At 42.8% G+C, this 18,623-nt stretch overlaps 2 protein-coding genes across 4 annotated transcripts in view; one reads left to right on the top strand and one right to left on the bottom strand.

Annotated features, from left to right (window-relative positions):
• LARGE1 (LARGE xylosyl- and glucuronyltransferase 1) overlaps nt 1–18,623 on the top strand; it is a 259,607-nt gene that overhangs the window by 54,124 nt on the left and 186,860 nt on the right. The gene's annotated exons all lie outside the window — the stretch shown is intronic.
• On the bottom strand, nt 7,849–9,240 carry LOC138773049 (RNA-binding protein 25-like). Its single transcript, XM_069953997.1, has one exon. The coding sequence runs from the start codon at nt 9,238–9,240 to the stop codon at nt 7,849–7,851; it is 1,392 nt and encodes a 463-aa protein (XP_069810098.1).

Genomic DNA, 18,623 nt, shown 5'->3' with positions numbered 1-18,623 from the left:
CTTGTCTATTATAGTCAGGAGGATTTTATGTCAGGATTATATTAATAAAAAGGACGACAGAAGATACTGCATAAAGCTGTCCTGCGGGGAAGAGACATGTACTGATATATACCGCCTGATAGTGATAGGAAACTAATAGCAATATTATAGCATTATAGTATTTATATTCCTGTATATAGGAGGCAGTATTATAGTAATTATATTCCTGTATATAGGAGCAGTATTATAGTAGTTATATTCTTGTATATAGGAGCAGTATTATAGTAGTTATATTCCTGTATATAGGAGCAGTATTATAGTAGTTATATTCCTGTATATAGGAGCAGTATTATAGTAGTTATATTCCTGTATATAGGGGGCAGTATTATAGTAGTTATATTCCTGTATATAGGAGCAGTATTATAGTAATTATATTCCTGTATATAGGAGCAGTATTATAGTAGTTATATTCCTGTATATAGGAGCAATATTATAGTAGTTATATTCCTGTATATAGGAGCAGTATTATAGTAGTTATATTCCTGTATATAGGAGGCAGTATTATAGTAGTTATATTCCTGTATATAGGAGCAGTATTATAGTAGTTATATTCCTGTATATAGGGGGCAGTATTATAGTAGTTATATCCCTGTATATAGGAGCAGTGTTATAGTAGTTATATCCCTGTATATAGGAGCAGTATTATAGTAGTTATATTCCTGTATATAGGAGCAGTATTATAGTAGTTATATTCCTGTATATAGGAGGCAGTATTATAGAAGTTATATTCTTGTATATAGGAGCAGTATTATAGTAGTTATATCCTTGTATATAGGAGGCAGTATTATAGTAGTTATATTCTTGTATATAGGAGCAGTATTATAGTAGTTATGCGGTTCAGGGAAGAAACAGAGTGCTGCACCTCACACCTATGGCTGATACTAGTGCCGCTAGGCTAAATAAAAAACACATCAGAATTTTGTGTATGAATTGATCAAGCCATACTGCCCCATGTACCATCGTGCCGGTATCTGATACACATGGGTCCCTACACTAAGTCCACACCGTGCCAGTCAGTGGCCACCAACCCCGCAGGCGTGCACAGCCAGGGAACGGGGGCCATGGGACGGCCCTGCGACCCCCATGCCACAGGACCAGACCCAAAAACACCACACCAGAACCCGGCCAGCACCGCCGGCGGAGAAGGTCGCCCCCAAGCAGCACAAGTCTGGATAAGGCATTACACTCACCATAGCTGCAGCAAACAGAATGGGAAAAAACAGGAGGGATTAAAACCATGTGCACTCAGGTGTCTCCTGCTAATTGCGGTCATGTGGGTCTCACCAGGAGGAGTGCAATACACGGAGAAAAGAGAGAAACAAAATGTGGCTCAGGGAAGAAACAGAGTGCTGCACATCACACCTATGGCTGAGTTATATTATAGTAGTTATATTCCTGTATATAGGGGGAAGTATTATAGTAGGTATATTCCTGTATATAGGAGCAGTATTATAGTAGTTATATTCCTGTATATAGGAGCAGTATTATAGTAGTTATATCCCTGTATATAGGGGGCAGTATTATAGTAGTTATATTCCTGTATATAGGAGCAGTATTATAGTAGTTATATTCCTGTATATAGGGGGCAGTATTATAGTAGTTATATTCCTGTGTATAGGGAGCAGTATTATAGTAGTTATATTCCTGTATATAGGAGGCAGTATTATAGTAGTTATATCCCTGTATATAGGAGAAGTGTTATAGTAGTAATATTCCTGTATATAGGGAGCAGTATTATAGTAGTTATATTCCTGTATATAGGGGACAGTATTATAGTAGTTATATTCTTGTATATAGGAGCAGTATTATAGTAGTTATATTCCTGTATATAGGAGCAGCATTATAGTAGTTATATTCTTGTATATAGGAGCAGTATTATAGTAGTTATATTCTTGTATATAGGAGCAGTATTATAGTAGTTATATTCCTGTATATAGGGGACAGTATTATAGTAGTTATATTCTTGTATATAGGAGCAGTATTATAGTAGTTATATTCCTGTATATAGGAGCAGTTTTATAGTAGTTATATTCTTGTATATAGGGAGCAGTATTATAGTAGTTATATTCCTGTATATAGGAGCAGTTTTATAGTAGTTATATTCTTGTATATAGGGAGCAGTATTATAGTAGTGACGTCATTGTAACAGGTCCGGTGGTGTTGAGTTCAGCACTGAGTTACTCTTCTCTATGTTGTACTGGTTCCATCCTGTAGCCCTGTAAAATCTCCGATGCGTTGCAGTTTACTGTAGGAGAGATCCAGGGATCATACTACCTCAGTTTTTTAATAGGACACACAAAAAAATAGAATAACAATAAAACATTAATGCGCTGAGATAATAATTTACAATCCGCAAATCAAAGGGAAAAAAATCATCTGTGTTTCGCGCAAATAAAAAGTCAACAACTGTAATAAAACTCGTTTATAAAAAAAAAAATCTCTGTCGCTTCCGCTTTTTAATTTATATTTCAATTTCCTCGGCTGTGATGATTACGGAGCCTGGCGGGGTGTATGCAAATGAGCGGGGGGGGGGGACAACAAAATTATTGCGTTATTAAATTGTGTGGAGATAAGGAGGGCGCGGGAAACGCTACGGTGGCGGCTACAGAAACCGATCATTAAGGAATGAAAGACCCTATTATAGTCTATAGCGGCTTTGAAATGGAAATATTAGACTTTTTGTTTGAAATGAGAGAGAAAGGAACCTCCAGCCGCCATCTTGGAACTCTTAGGTTTCTCCTCTGATCAAGGGAAGCGGCTGATGGGCGACGCGTTTTATGCCATGATAATACCCTTGCTGGTTATGGATCTCTCTGGTGCCTTTTTGCCTTTTTACGTTGTTCCTGTAATCATAGGAAAGGAAGCTCTTTTATCATTTTGTACAGATATAGATCCTTTAACTGCTGTTTATGGATCCTTTTCTTGAGATCGTCTTCTCAATCTGATTAGAGAAATGGAAAAAGGTCGACGTGTGGTGCACTTTATAGTTTTTATAGTCTTGTGGGGAAAAATAGATTGCTGTTTATGGATCTTTTCAGTCCTTTAAGGGGTTGTTCACTGATTTATTTATTCATTTCAAATCAACTTGTTCCAGAAAGGGCCAGAGATTTGTTATTTACTTCTATAAAAAAAAATGTAGTCTTCCAGTACTTATCAGCTGCTGTATGTCCTGCAGGAAGTGGTGTATTCTTTCCAGTCTGACACAGTGCTCTCTGCTGCCACCTCTGTCCATGTCAGGAACTGTCCACATAAATAGCAAATCCCCATAAAAAACCTCCTCTCCTCTGGACAGTTCCTGACATGGGCAGAGATGGCAGCACTGTGTCAGACTGGAAAGAATACACCACTTCCTGCAGGACATACAACAGCTGATAAGTACTGGAAGACTTGAGACTTTTTTTTTTTTTTTTAATAGAAGTAAATTACAATTATATACAATTTTCTGGCGCGAGTTGATTTGAAAGATGTTTTTTTTTTTATGTGAACTACCCCTTTAAATAATTGGTGTAAACCATCTTTGCCTACAGCTTTGGAAATATTATTGAACATTAAAAATCTAAGCTGCTGTTTATAGATCTTCTCTCTTTGATGGTAGAAAGGCTCTTGAATCTTTTATGTTCATCTCCTTGTGATTAGAGAAATGGAAAAAGTTCAAGATTTTGATGCCGTTTACAGTTTTTACGGCCCTGGGAGGAATATTTAATGTTAAAAACCTAAACTGCTGTTTATGGATCTCTTCTTTTTGATGACCGGTCATTTAAGGAATTGGTTGAAATCATCTTGAATTTATTATGTTCGTCTGCCAATTAGATAAATGGAAGAAGTTCAGAATAATTAATTTTTTTTAAATCAAAACTGCTGTTTATGGATCTTTTCTGTTTGACGACCTTCTTAAGTCATTTAAGTTCCTCTCCTTCTGATTATTGAAATTAATAAGAAATTAAAGATGTGGCACATTTTATAGTTTTACAAAATTGGGAATGATTTTGATCAATAAACATTTAAGCTGCTGTTTATGGATCTTTTCTTTTTGACGTCCAGTCATTTATGTAATTGGTTGAGTCTTTTTGCTTCTTCTCCGTCTCATTAAGAAAAGGGAAAAAGTTTTTACAGCTTTTGGAATCATGTTAAAAAAAAAAAAAGAAACTGCTGTTTATGGATCTTTTCACATTTGCAAAGCAGTTTGAAAAACATATCCCAAGTTTCTCTTTCTAATAAAAAAAAAGGAAGTTTATTAAGGTGTGATGCGGTTTATGCTTTTTTCTAGAGTATTTGTTTTGTTATAATGGTCAATAATAGACCTCGAAGGTTTTATCGCGAACAGATGAATCTTAGAGGGATTGTGGGCGGCCATCTTGAACAATTTAGACTCTCCTATTGGAAACAGATGCAGAACATTTTACTGGTAGATTCTGAGAAGACAAATATTGATTTTCTTGATAGACGTTGCTCTTTCTTCGAAATTCTAGTTTTTCCTATTGTTGACTAGTTCTTAAAGGAATTGCCAGCCGCCATCTTGGATCCTTCAGGCTTTTCTTCATCTTCTGAACAGAGAAGCCTCAAAGTGAGCTGGTGGATTCCGAGAAGAGATAGACCCAGTCACGTAATGATTTTCTTGATCTGTGTTTGACCCCTGACCTCAAAGTGCTGGTTATGTTTTTATTATTTTTGTCCTTAAAGGAATTACTCGCCTCCATTTTGGATCCTTCAGGCTGTTTCTTTATCTTCTAATCACATAACTGAAGGAAACTCAACGTGTTTCACATTTTATAGTTTTTGCAGCCTTGGCAAACCAAATTGATGACAAAAAATCTAAGTTGCTGTTTACGGATCTTTTCCCTTAAAATGAAAATGAAAAAAAAAATTCTAACATTTTTCTATATTGTTGTGTTTTACTGTTTTTGCCGTTTAATGAGCGTCAATGATAGACCTCTAAACCTCTAGTAGGACTTTCATCCCTCTAAATGACGCCTCTTAAAGGGATTGCCGGCAGCCATCTTGAATGATCAATACTCTTCTGTTAAGAAGCGTTTTACTGGCAGATTCTGAGAAGCGATATCGATTCTCTTGATTGACGTTTGGTTGATTTCGCCACGTTAGTTATTTTCTTATTCTCTTTGTTTCTTAAAAGAATTGAGGGACTCCATCTTGGATCCGTCAGGCTTTTGTTCTTCCAGTAAACAGAGAAGCCTCAAAGCGAGTTGAACTTTACCAGAGGATTCCGAGAAGACTTTGACCCGGGCGCATAATGATTTTCTTGATAGTTGTTCAATACCCTCGAAGGGCTAGTTATGTTTCCAATCTCTTTCTTGAAGGAATTGCCAGCCGCCATCTTGGATCCTTTAGGTGTTTCTTCATCTTCTTATAAGATCAGTTAGAATCAATGTGAATTTCTTGTGATCGTATTTACAGCCTTGGCAATTATAATAGATACAAAAAAAAATTATTAGATCTCTAAATTACTTATTTTGTTTTTCTTTTCTATGACATCCAGTTCTTAAAGGGATTGCCGGCAGCCATCTTGAATCTTTCACTTTTGACTTGACTAACTGGAGACGCAGAGTATTTTGATGGTGGACTTTTAGAAGTGAGAGATCAAGGTGGATATTGATTTTCTTGACTGATATTTCATATTCTTCAAGTTTTTTGATGATGTTTTCCTAAAAATGTAAAGCCGCCATATTGGATTATTCAGATTTTTCTTCTTTGGAAGCCTTAAAGGAGGCACTCACAAGATATTTTTTTCTCTTTTTAAATTAACTGGTATCAGAAAGGTATATAAATAAATTCTGCTTATAATTTTCACATCTTTCAGTACTTATCAGCTGCTGCATGTCAATGTCTGACACACTGCTCTCTGCTGCCACCTCCATCTATGTCAGGAACTGTAAAGAGCAAGAGAAATTCTCTACGGGGATTTGCTGCTGCTCTGGACAGTTCCTGACATGGACAGAGGTGGCAGCAGAGAGCACTGTGTCCGACATTACTTCCTGCAGGACATGCAGCAGCTGATAAGTACTGGAAGACTGGAGATTTTTTTACTAGAAGTAAATTACAAATCTGTATAACTTTCTGACACCAGCTGATTTGAAAAATATTATATAATATTATATTGTTTTTATGACCCTGTTTGTTACCAGCCGCCATCTTGGATCCTTTATACTTTTCACCTTCTAATCCTTTAAATTACAGAGACTCAATGTGCGGCACGTTTCATGCCCCGACAGCCGGACTCACGGACTAAGATGTATTTCTAACCTGGGGAAAAAAACTTCTAAACTATGTGTTATGGTTCCATTCTCTTTGATGATCACGTCTTAAAGGGATTTCGAGCCACCATGTTGAGTTTTTTTTATACTCTTCTCAGGAGTGCCTGGAGCTACGGTGCGATCTATTCTCTTACTTGTGGATTCGGAGAAGACGTCCACGCTGGCAGAGATGTATCGCCTGCCTGGGAATGACGTCCTGTAATGGACCTCTAAACTGCCTCTTAGACTTTGATTTCCTTTGATGACCACTTCTTAATATTTCAATGGCTTCTATCTCCGGGGGATTTATCACTCACTGATGACATTTTTGGTTTAAGACAGTTACTTGCAACGTATTAGATTCCAGCCCGGCCATATTTTATCCCGGTAACTTCCAGAAGGTAGAATTGAGTTTACTTTATATCATTCTCTGAGCCGTTATGTGGAAGTCTGTGACCGCTATCACGGGACCAATTTAGTGTCGGCTGAATAGAATTTTATTTTCATGTAATGTTATGTCATCCATACCTTCAATGTAATACCAATATTTCATAGCACCGCAACTACTATAAAACTAATACTGCTTCTATATACAAGAATATAACTACTATAAAACTAATACTGCTTCTATATACAAGAATATAACTACTATAATACTGCTCCTATATACAAGGATATAATTACTATAATACTGCCTCCTATATACAGGAAAATAACTACTATAATACTGCTCCTATATACAGTGATATAACTACTATAATACTGCTTCTATATACAAGAATATAACTACTATAATACTGCTCCTATATACAGGGATATAACTACTATAATACTGCTCCTATATACAGGAATATAACTACTATAATACTGCCCCTATATACAGGAATATAACTACTATAATACTGCTCCTATATACAGGAATATAACTACTATAATACTGCCCCCTATATACAAGAATATAACTACTATAATACTGCTCCTATATACAGGAATATAACTACTATAATACTGCTCCTATATACAAGAATATAACTACTATAATACTGCCCCCTATATACAAGAATATAACTACTATAATACTGCCCCCTATATACAAGAATATAACTACTATAATACTGCCCCTATATACAGGAATATAACTACTATAATACTGCTCCTATATACAGGAATATAACTACTATAATACTGCCCCCTATATACAAGAATATAACTACTATAATACTGCTCCTATATACAGGAATATAACTACTATAATACTGCTCCTATATACAAGAATATAACTACTATAATACTGCCCCCTATATACAAGAATATAACTACTATAATACTGCCCCCTATATACAAGAATATAACTACTATAATACTGCCCCCTATATACAGGAATATAACTACTATAATACTGCTCCCTATATACAGGGATATAACTACTATAATACTGCCCCTATATACAGGAATATAACTACTATAATACTGCCCCCTATATACAAGAATATAACTACTATAATACTGCCCCCTATATACGGCACTATCTGAGACTTCTCAGCTAATTTAGTCTTCTCCTTTAATATTCCAGCATTTTCTTATTAGACAGTCGGAGTCTCCGGGATGTCTCTCTGTCTCTCGGCCCTGTGAAGCTTCTCTCTGTCTCTCGGCCCTGTGATGCTTCTCTCTGTCTCTCGGCCCTGTGATGCTTTTCTCTTTGACTCTCGGCCCTGTGATGCTTCTCTCTGTCTCTCGGTCCTGTGACGCTTCTCTCTGTCTCTCCGCCCTGTGATGCTTCTCTCTGTCTCTCCGCCCTGTGATGCTTCTCTCTGTCTCTCTGTCTCTCAGCCCTGTGACGCTTCTCTCTGTCTCTCGGCCCTGTGATGCTTCTCTCTGTCTCTCGGCCCTGTGATGCTTCTCTCTGTCTCTCGGCCCTGTGATGCTTCTCTCTGTCTCTCGGTCCTGTGACGCTTCTCTCTGTCTCTCGGCCCTGTGAAGCTTCTCTCTGTCTCTCGGCCCTGTGAAGCTTCTCTCTGTCTCTCGGCCCTGTGACGCTTCTCTCTGTCTCTCGGTCCTGTGACGCTTCTCTCTGTCTCTCGGCCCTGTGACGCTTCTCTCTGTCTCTCGGCCCTGTGACGCTTCTCTCTGTCTCTCGGTCCTGTGACGCTTCTCTCTGTCTCTCGGCCCTGTGACGCTTCTCTCTGTCTCTCGGCCCTGTGACGCTTCTCTCTGTCTCTCTGTCCTGTGACGCTTCTCTCTGTCTCTCGGCCCTGTGACGCTTCTCTCTGTCTCTCGGCCCTGTGACGCTTCTCTCTGTTTCTCGGCCCTGTGACGCTTCTCTCTGTCTCTCTGCCCTGTGACGCTTCTCTCTGTCTCTCTGCCCTGTGACGCTTCTCTCTGTCTCTCGGCCCTGTGAAGCTTCTCTCTGTCTCTCGGCCCTGTGACGCTTCTCTCTGTCTCTCGGCCCTGTGACGCTTCTCTCTGTCTCTCGGCCCTGTGACGCTTCTCTCTGTCTCTCGGCCCTGTGACGCTTCTCTCTGTCTCTCGGCCCTGTGACGCTTCTCTCTGTCTCTCGGCCCTGTGACGCTTCTCTCTGTCTCTCTGTCCTGTGACGCTTCTCTCTGTCTCTCTGCCCTGTGACGCTTCTCTCTGTCTCTCTGCCCTGTGACGCTTCTCTCTGTCTCTCGGCCCTGTGAAGCTTCTCTCTGTCTCTCGGCCCTGTGACGCTTCTCTCTGTCTCTCTGCCCTGTGACGCTTCTCTCTGTCTCTCGGCCCTGTGATGCTTCTCTCTGTCTCTCTGTCCTGTGACGCTTCTCTCTGTCTCTCGGCCCTGTGACGCTTCTCTCTGTCCTGTGATGCTTCTCTCTTCTATCTCACGTACAATCCTGGGTTCTATCTCGCGTGTTGTTCTCTTTCTTCTGTCGTTACATCCGCCATCTGGTGCTACACGGCGGCACACAAGCCTCTCCATCTATTAGGGATGGTGTAATGAGGAAATTGAATGAGAGGGCAGGTTTGTAGATAATTGGCCCCCGGGGAAGGTCTTTAGAGAGAGATAAGTGGCTGATGATCTAATAACTCTGATATGACAGAATGTCAGAGGAATTGAGGACGTTGCTGCGGCATCTAATGTGATTGGACCAGGAGTATCCGGCATATATGGAAGATGGGGAGGATGGGGGATGGACTGGAGAAGGGGGAGGGGTTACTGTGCCATCTGTGATGGTTGTTTCTCAAGTGTCAATGGGTTCAACTAAGAAGGTGTCTGCTCTGACCCGTGAAGTCTTGAGGGTGCTCAGGAATGATGGGTCCTCCAGGCAAGAATGAAAATTCTACCAACCACATCGTCCCTCGGCACTCACTTCTTGATCAAAAAGCCAAAAGGTGTCACACCCGCAAAGAGCTTTAGATGATGTCCACAATTGCCTGGTTTTTAAAATAGAGATACTATGGTTGCCTGATCTCTTCTCAGTGCCTGATCATTTCTTACTGCCCGATCTCTCCTCACTGCCTGATCATTCCTCACTGCCTGATCATTCCTCACTGCCTGATCATTTCTAACTGCCTAATCTCTTCTTACTACCTGATCTCTCCTCATTGCTTAATCATTTCTCACTACCTGATTTCTGCTCACTGCCCGATCTCTTCTCAGTGCCCGATCATTTCTCATGGCCTCTTCATTTCTCAATGCCTGATCTCTTCTCACTGCCCGATCTCTTTTCACTGCCTAATCATTTTTTACTACCTTATCTCTCCTCACTGCCCGATCTCTTTTCACTGCCCAATCTCTACTGCCTGATCATTTATAACTACCTCATCCTTTCTCACTACCTGATCATTTATAACTACCTCATCCTTTCTCACTACCTGATCTCCCCTCACTGCCCAATCATTTCTCACTACCTGATCTCCCCTCACTGCCCAATCATTTCTCACTACCTCATCTTTTGTCACTGTCTGATCTCTCCTCACTGCCTGATCTCTTCCCACTGCTTAATCATTTACAACTACCTGATCTCTTCTTACTGCCTGATCATTTATAACTACCTGATCATTTATAACTACCTGATCCTTTCTCACTTCCTGATCTCTCCTCACTGCCCAATCATCTCTCACTACCTCATTCTCTCTCCTCACTGTCTGATCTCTTTTCACTGCCTCATCTCTGCTTACTGTCAGATCTCTTCTCACTGTCTGATCTCTTCTCATTGCCTGATCTCTCCTCACTGTCTGATCTCTACACCCAGAACAGTATCACCATTTGTTTCATGCATTAGTATTTACAGTCTTGTGCTGTCCGGTACCATGATGGTTGAGGCCCCATGATGACACATAACTGGGGGCCCATATTGGTCGGGGTCCTGGGTGATACTAAGCGGCCAACGCAAGTCACTGCCATTGTTTTACCAGTCTGGATTGTAGCCATGAGGTGTATCAGATACTCCCAGGCCCTACTGCCCTATGGGGTCCAATGGGTCCCACCAGTATTATATGGTGTAGGCGGTAGGTGGGGCCCTGGTATAGATTTTACATTGGGGCCCCAAAGCTTCCTGTTGTGTAATTTTGGGCGGCATTTTCTCGGCCTATTTGGGCGCTGATCCCTATAGGACCCCCGGCATTATAACCCGAACAGTTACACGTCCATAGAGCTGCCCTGACTCATACACCCGGATCTCAGCACCCTTGTGGGTGCTGTCACATAATAGTGTCTCATTATCCGACCGTATACCAGTCCCCTCCATATCGTAGCAGTGTCCCTGGTGTCCAGGGGGTTTCCTGTATCATACACCCGGATCTCAGCGCCCTCATGGGTGCTCTCACATAATAGTGTCTCCTCATCCGGCCGTATACCAGTCCCCTCCATATCATAGCGGTGTCCCTGGTGTCCGGGGGGGGTCCCTGTATCATACACCCGGATCTCAGCGCCCTTGTGGGTGCCGTGACATAATAGTGTTTCCTCATCCGGCCGTATAACAGTCCCCTCCATATTAGAGCGGTGTCCCTGGTGTCCGGGGGGGGTTGCCTGTATCATACACCCGGATCTCATCGCCTTCATGGGTGCTGTCACATAATAGTGTCTCCTCATCCGGCCGTATAACAGTCCCCTCCATATTGTAGCAGTGTCCCTGGTGTCCGGGGGGTCCAGTGTATCATACACCCGGATCTCAGCGCCCTTGTGGGTGCTGTGACATAATAGTGTCTCCTCATCCGGCCGTATAACAGTCCCCTCCATATTAGAGCGGTGTCCCTGGTGTCCGGGGGGGGGGGGTTGCCTGTATCATACACCCGGATCTCAGCGCCCTCGTGGGTGCTGTCACATAAGAGTGTCTCCTCATCCGGCCGTATACCAGTCCCCTCCATATCATAGCCGTGTCCCTGGTGTCCGGGGGGCTCAGTGTATCATACACCCGGATCTCAGCGCCCTCGTGGGTGCTGTCACATAATAGTGTCTCCTCATCCGGCCGTATAACAGTCCCCTCCATATCGTAGCCGTGTCCCTGGTGTCCGGGGGGGGGGGGGTTGCCTGTATCATACACCCGGATCTCAGCGCCCTCGTGGGTGCTGTCCTATAACAGTGTCTCCTCATCTGGCCGTATACCAGTCCCCTCCATATCGTAGCGGTGTCCCTGGTGTCCGGGGGGGGGGGGGGGGTTCTCTGTATCATACACCTGGATCTCAGCTCCCTTGTGGGTGCTGTGACATAATAGTGTCTCCTCATCCGGCCGTATAACAGTCCCCTCCATATTAGAGCGGTGCCCCTGGTGTCCTGGGGGTCCCTGTAGTCAGTGTAATGTGTCACGGCAGCAGGTAATAATTCCCATCTCATCCCAGTCAGCAGCCGCACCGTCACTATTAATAGATGCAGCCATGTTTAAAGGGACAGAAAGAATCCGGAATCCTAATGGGAGCTGCCATGTGTGCCCAGAATAGCGCGGTGTCTTTGGCAGCCCTCGCAGGCTATTCTGGGGAGCTGATTTACATCTCTATGCAGAAGAACTTGTGCTGGAGGTGAGTGAGGCGGGGGCCCAGCATGTGCTCATATAGGGATATATATATATACATACAACATGCACACACACTGTACACACCTACATACATGTAACAACATAACACGGATGCCTACATATAGGGAACAACTACACACATATGTATAAAGACATAAAACACCTACATACACCACGTATATATAAAGACATAAAACACCCACATACACCACGTATATAAAGACATAAAACACCCACATACACCACGTATATATAAAGACATAAGACACCTACATACACCACGTATATATAAAGACATAAAACACCCACATACACCACATATATATAAAGACATAAAACACCCACATACACCACATATATATAAAGACATAAGACACCTACATACACCACGTATATATAAAGACATAAAACACCCACATACACCACGTATATATAAAGACATAAAACACCTACATACACCACGTATATATAAAGACATAAAACACCCACATACACCACATATATATAAAGACATAAGACACCTACATACACCACATATATATAAAGACATAAAACACCCACATACACCACGTATATATAAAGACATAAAACACCCACATACACCACGTATATATAAAGACATAAAACACCCACATACACCACGTATATATAAAGACATAAAACACCCACATACACCACGTATATATAAAGACATAAAACACCCACATACACCATGTATATATAAAGACATAAGACACCTACATACACCACATACATATAAAGACATAAGACACCTACATACACTTCATATATATTGACATGAAACACACCTACATACACATACATAAAACTTACCTAGATATACAAAAAAATAAAATTATATATATATATACACACACATATAACACCTACATATAAAGACATAAAACATCTACATCTACAATATATGTATATATATATATATATATATATATATATGTATATATATATATAGACATAAAACACACACACACACACACATATATATACACACACCTACATCACATACATATAAAGACATAAACCATACCAACTTGCATACACAATATACATGGACTTAAAACTCACCTACATATATAGAACATATAAAACATACTTACCTTCACAACATACATGTACTGTATATCACACATACATATAAAGACATATAACACACCTACATACGTACATATAAGGACATAAAACACACCTAATATATAAACACACACACATACATATACAGACATAAAATACACCTACACCTACAACATACACACACATTGTACATAACAACGAAAACACGACGAAGAGCGTCTCTTGTCCTGGAGCTGTCCTGTCCTGCTCTAAACAATGGGAATAGGAGCTGTGTAATACTTCATTTTGCCTGCGGAGGCGCTGCAGGGAAATGAGACAGGTTTTCCTCACAGATCACAGATGATTGTTGATGATTGGTGCAGGGGCAGCTTACCATCAGCTTATACAATTAGGGGGAAACTTATCAAACATGGTGTAAAGTGAAACTGGCTCAGTTGCCCCTAGCAACCAATCAGATTCCATCTTTCATTCCTCACGAACTGTTTGGAAAGTTAAAGGTGGAATCTGATTGGTTGCTAGGGGCAACTGAGCCAGTTTTACTTTACACCATGTTTGATAAATCTCCCCTATAGATTATATTTATACAACGGAACAAATAGCCCCGAAATCTCCACTTTGTGAGGGTTTTTGTTCCAGTCTTGTTTCCTTGGCATGATCGGAGGGAGAGGGTGGTCGGTGGGTGGTCTGCACCACATTACACTTCTCAGTCCCCACTATCTCTGGCTGGCCGCTGGCTGAGGACAGAGCAGGCGATTTGTGTGAAGCTTTCATCTCCTGCCCGCCGCTGCCGCTGCCGCCGCCTTGTGTGCTGCCATTTTATTAGGTTTGACAGCCGACGTGTGCGTGCGTTTGGCAAGGGGGGGTGTCATAAATAATCGGGGTGACCTCTCCTCTCGAGGCGCGCTAATAAACTGGAGCAAATTGGGATCTTATCTGGTGCGTGGACTGATTAGGTGTGACAGGCGGCTTAAAAGCGCTCGCAAATCACGACAAATTGGGGAGAATTTCGCTCCGTGTGATCAGGACAAATATGATTTTCCGGACCTGACAGCTTCTAGTGTTTGTTGTGGAGTCGCTACTTGGCACCGTAATGATGTGCCCAACAGAGCTGCGGAATACCAACGCCGCGTACTGGCATCACCCCCCGATGTAACCGCGCCGCTGCTGGTCACACGTGCCATGTGTTAGACCATTTAAAGCGAAATTGCGCTCAAAATGACCACACTGTGTGTATGTGTGTGTGTGGGGGGGGGGGGGTATTTTCGGGGTTGGACTTAATTTCGTAGAAATACAGGATGTCCCTTCACTGTAACCCCACTTTGTACGGTACTTAGCCACCATACAGTATGTCCCACTGTTGTTACACTCCTGCACTGTAAGTTCCCCTGTAGTTAGGCCACCATACTGTATACCTTCTCCCTCTGTAGTTAGGCCTCCATACTGTATACCTTCTCTCTCTGTAGTTAGGCCACCATACTGTATACCTTCCACCTCTGTAGTTAGGCCTCTATACTGTATACCTTCTCTCTCTGTAGTTAGGCCACCATACTGTATACCTTCCACCTCTGTAGTTAGGCCTCTATACTGTATACCTTCTCTCTCTGTAGTTAGGCCACCATACTGTATACCTTCCACCTCTGTAGTTAGGCCTCTATACTGTATACCTTCCACCTCTGTAGTTAGGCCTCCATAATGTATACCTTCCCCCTCTGTAGTTAGGCCACCATACTGTATACCTTCCACCTCTGTAGTTAGGCCTCTATACTGTATACCTTCTCCCTCTGTAGTTAGGCCTCCATACTGTATACCTTCCACCTCTGTAGTTAGGCCTCTATACTGTATACCCCACTCTGTAGTTAGGCCTCCATACTGTATACATTCCTCCTCTGTAGTTAGGCCTCCATACTGTATACCTTCTCTCTCTGTAGTTAGGCCTCTATACTGTATACCTTCTCTCTCTGTAGTTAGGCCTCTATACTGTATACCTTCCTCCTCTGTAGTTAGGCCTCCATATTGTATACCTTCTCCCTCTGTAGTTAGGCCTCTATACTGTATACCTTCTCTCTCTGTAGTTAGGCCTCTATACTGTATACCTTCCACCTCTGTAGTTAGGCCTCCATACTGTATACCTTCTCCCTCTGTAGTTAGGCCTCTATACTGTATACCTTCTCTTTCTGTAGTTAGGCCTCTATACTGTATACCTTCCACCTCTGTAGTTAGGCCACCATACTGTATACCTTCTCTCTCTGTAGTTAGGCCTCCATACTGTATACCGTCTCCCTCTGTAGTTAGGCCTCCATACTGTATACCTTCTCCCTCTGTAGTTAGGCCTCTATACTGTATACCATCTCCCTCTGTAGTTAGGCCTCTATACTGTATACCTTCTCTCTCTGTAGTTAGGCCTCTATACTGTATACCTTCCACCTCTGTAGTTAGGCCTCTATACTGTATACCTTCTCCCTCTGTAGTTAGGCCTCCATACTGTATACCTTCCACCTCTGTAGTTAGGCCTCCATACTGTATACCTTCCTCCTCTGTAGTTAGGCCTCCATACTGTATACCTTCCTCCTCTGTAGTTAGGCCTCCATACTGTATACCTTCTCTCTCTGTAGTTAGGCCTCTATACTGTATACCTTCTCCCTCTGTACTTAGGCCTCCATACTGTATACCCCTTTCTGTACTTAGGCCTCCATACTGTATACCCCGCTCTGTAGTTAGGCCTCCATACTGTATACCTCACCCCTCTGTAGTTAGGCCTCCATACTGTATACCTTCTCTCTCTGTAGTTAGGCCTCCATACTGTATACCTTCTCCCTCTGTACTTAGGCCTCCATACTGTGTACCTTCTTCTGTAGTTAGGCCTCCATACTGTATACCTTCTCCCTCTGTACTTAGGCCTCCATACTGTATACCCCGCTCTGTAGTTAGGCCTCCATAACGTATACCTTCTCCCTCTGTAGTTAGGCCTCCATACTGTGTACCCTCCTCTGTAGTTAGGCCTCCATACTGTATAACTCCCCCCTCTTTAGTTAGGCCTCCATACTGTATACCCCCCTCTGTAGTTAGGCCTCCATGCTGTATACCTTCCTCCTCTGTAGTTATGCCTCCATGCTGTATACCTTTCCCCCCTCTGTAGTTAGGCCTCTATACTGTATACCTTCCCCTTCTGTAGTTAGGCCTCCATACTGCATACCTTCCACCTCTGTAGTTAGGCCTCCATACTGCATACCTTCCCCCTCTGTAGTTAGGCCTCCATACTGTATACCTTCCCCCTCTGTAGTTAGGCCTCCATACTGCATACCTTCCCCCTCTGTAGTTAGGCCTCCATACTGTATACCTTTCCCCCCTTTGTAGTTAGGCCTCCATACTGTATACCTTCCCCTTCTGTAGTTAGGCCTCCATACTGCATACCTTCCCCCTCTGTAGTTAGGCCTCCATACTGTGTAACTTCCCCCTCTGTAGTTAGGCCTCCATACTGTATACCCCCCTCTGTAGTTAGACCTCCATACTGTATACCCGCCTCTGTAGTTAGGCCTCAATACTGTATACCTCCCCCCCCCCCCCCTCTGCAGGTACCCCCCATACTGTATACTCCTCTCTGTAGTTTGGCCTCCATACTGTATACCCCCTCTGTAGTTAGACCTCCATACTGTATACCCCCCTCTGTAGTTAGGCCTCCATACTGTATACATCCCTCCCCCCTCAGCAGGTACCCCTCATACTGTATACCCCCATCTGTAGTTTTCCTCATACTGTATACATCCCCTGTAGTTTCTATACTGTATACCTCTCGCCCCCATCTGTAGTCCTTCTCCCATATTGTATATATCCCCCTCTTCAGTAAGGCTTCTCATACTGTATCCCCCCTCCCTGTAGATGTTCCCCCATCCTGTATATGTACCCCCTTTGTAGGTAGTCCCCATCCTGTATATCTCCCTCTATCCTCTGTAGTTGTTCCCCCATACTGTATACCTCCTCACCCTCTGTAGTTGTTCCCCCATACTGTATACATCCCCCTCTGCAGGTAGTCAATATACTGTATGGGCTATACAGTACCCCACCACCACCTCTAGTTTTCCCCATATGGTATACATCCCCCCTCTGCAGGTAGTCCCCATACTGTATACCCCCCCACACCTGTAGTTTTCCCCGTACTGTATACCTCCTTCCCCCCTTTGTAGTTGCTAGCGTACCCTCCGCCCCCTCCATATTCAATGTCCCCTACTGTCCATCTTCTTACCCCTCCTGCCTCCTCTTGTGTTGAGCAGGTGGGGAGGGACCATAACAAGTCTGGCACTGATTGGCTGATGCTCAGCACCCAGTGTCAGGGATCTGGTCAGCTGACTATAACCAGGTCTTATATTTGGGCTTATATTTCAAGCCTATTCTAAAATCCTGCAAGATAAAGCTAGGTCTTATTTTTGGGAAACATTTTAAGGGATTGTCTGGTGCTAGGAGAGACCATCTGATAAGGTTACAATTGGTTCCAAAGGGCATGACCCCCAGATTTACTCTTGTTCTATAAGAAGACCATTTGGCAGGGTCTTTACATGAGTTATAGTAGTCATGGTCACATGGTCACAACTGGCGCTAAATGGTATGACTCACAGGCTTATGCCTATTCCACTAGGACACCATTTGGTAAGCTGCTGACATCAGTTATGGTAGTTATGGTCAGTGGCGGATTGGCCCTTCAGAGGACTGCAGGATCCTCAGGTGGGCCCCCAGCTTTAGAACCTGCACTAACACTGACTGACATGTTGTTTCTCACTGGTTCTCCACTGGAGGGCCTCCAGGATCATTTCCTCTAGTGGGCGCCAGATACCCCAGTCGGACACTGGTTATGGTTACCGTACAGAACAACCTCTAGACTCACTTCTCTTCTTTAGGGTGACCATTCGGCAAGGTCCTGGTGTGAGTTTTTGTAGTTATGGTCACAAATGGCTCCAAAGACCTTGACCCCCAGATTTACCCTTGTTCCATAGGAGCCCATGTGCCGGGGTCTTGACATGAGTTATATTGGTCATGGTCACAACTTTTGCCAAAGATCTTCATCTTAGAGCTTTCCTTTCTTCCCCAAGGGGATTATTTTGGGAAGGTCCTTGCATCAGTTATGGTAGTCATGATCCCAACTGGTTCCAAAGGGCAAGACCTCCAGACTTACCCAGTTCTACTACAAGATCATTTGGCGAGTCACAACTGGGGTTAAATTGAATGATTCACAGATTTGTTCCAGTTTCTAGGACTAGGAGACCAT

Source organism: Dendropsophus ebraccatus, chromosome 1, assembly GCF_027789765.1.
Source record: "Dendropsophus ebraccatus isolate aDenEbr1 chromosome 1, aDenEbr1.pat, whole genome shotgun sequence".
In the NCBI taxonomy this organism is placed as follows: domain Eukaryota; kingdom Metazoa; phylum Chordata; class Amphibia; order Anura; family Hylidae; genus Dendropsophus; species Dendropsophus ebraccatus.
The sequence above is the reverse complement of the archived record's forward strand: the minus strand, read 5'-3'. Positions and strand labels throughout refer to the sequence as shown.

Coding starts and splice junctions, on each gene's coding strand:
- LOC138773049 (XM_069953997.1), bottom strand. CDS start 9,240: ATGGAGAGGCTTGTGTGCCGCCGTGTAGCACCAGATGGCGGATGTAAC.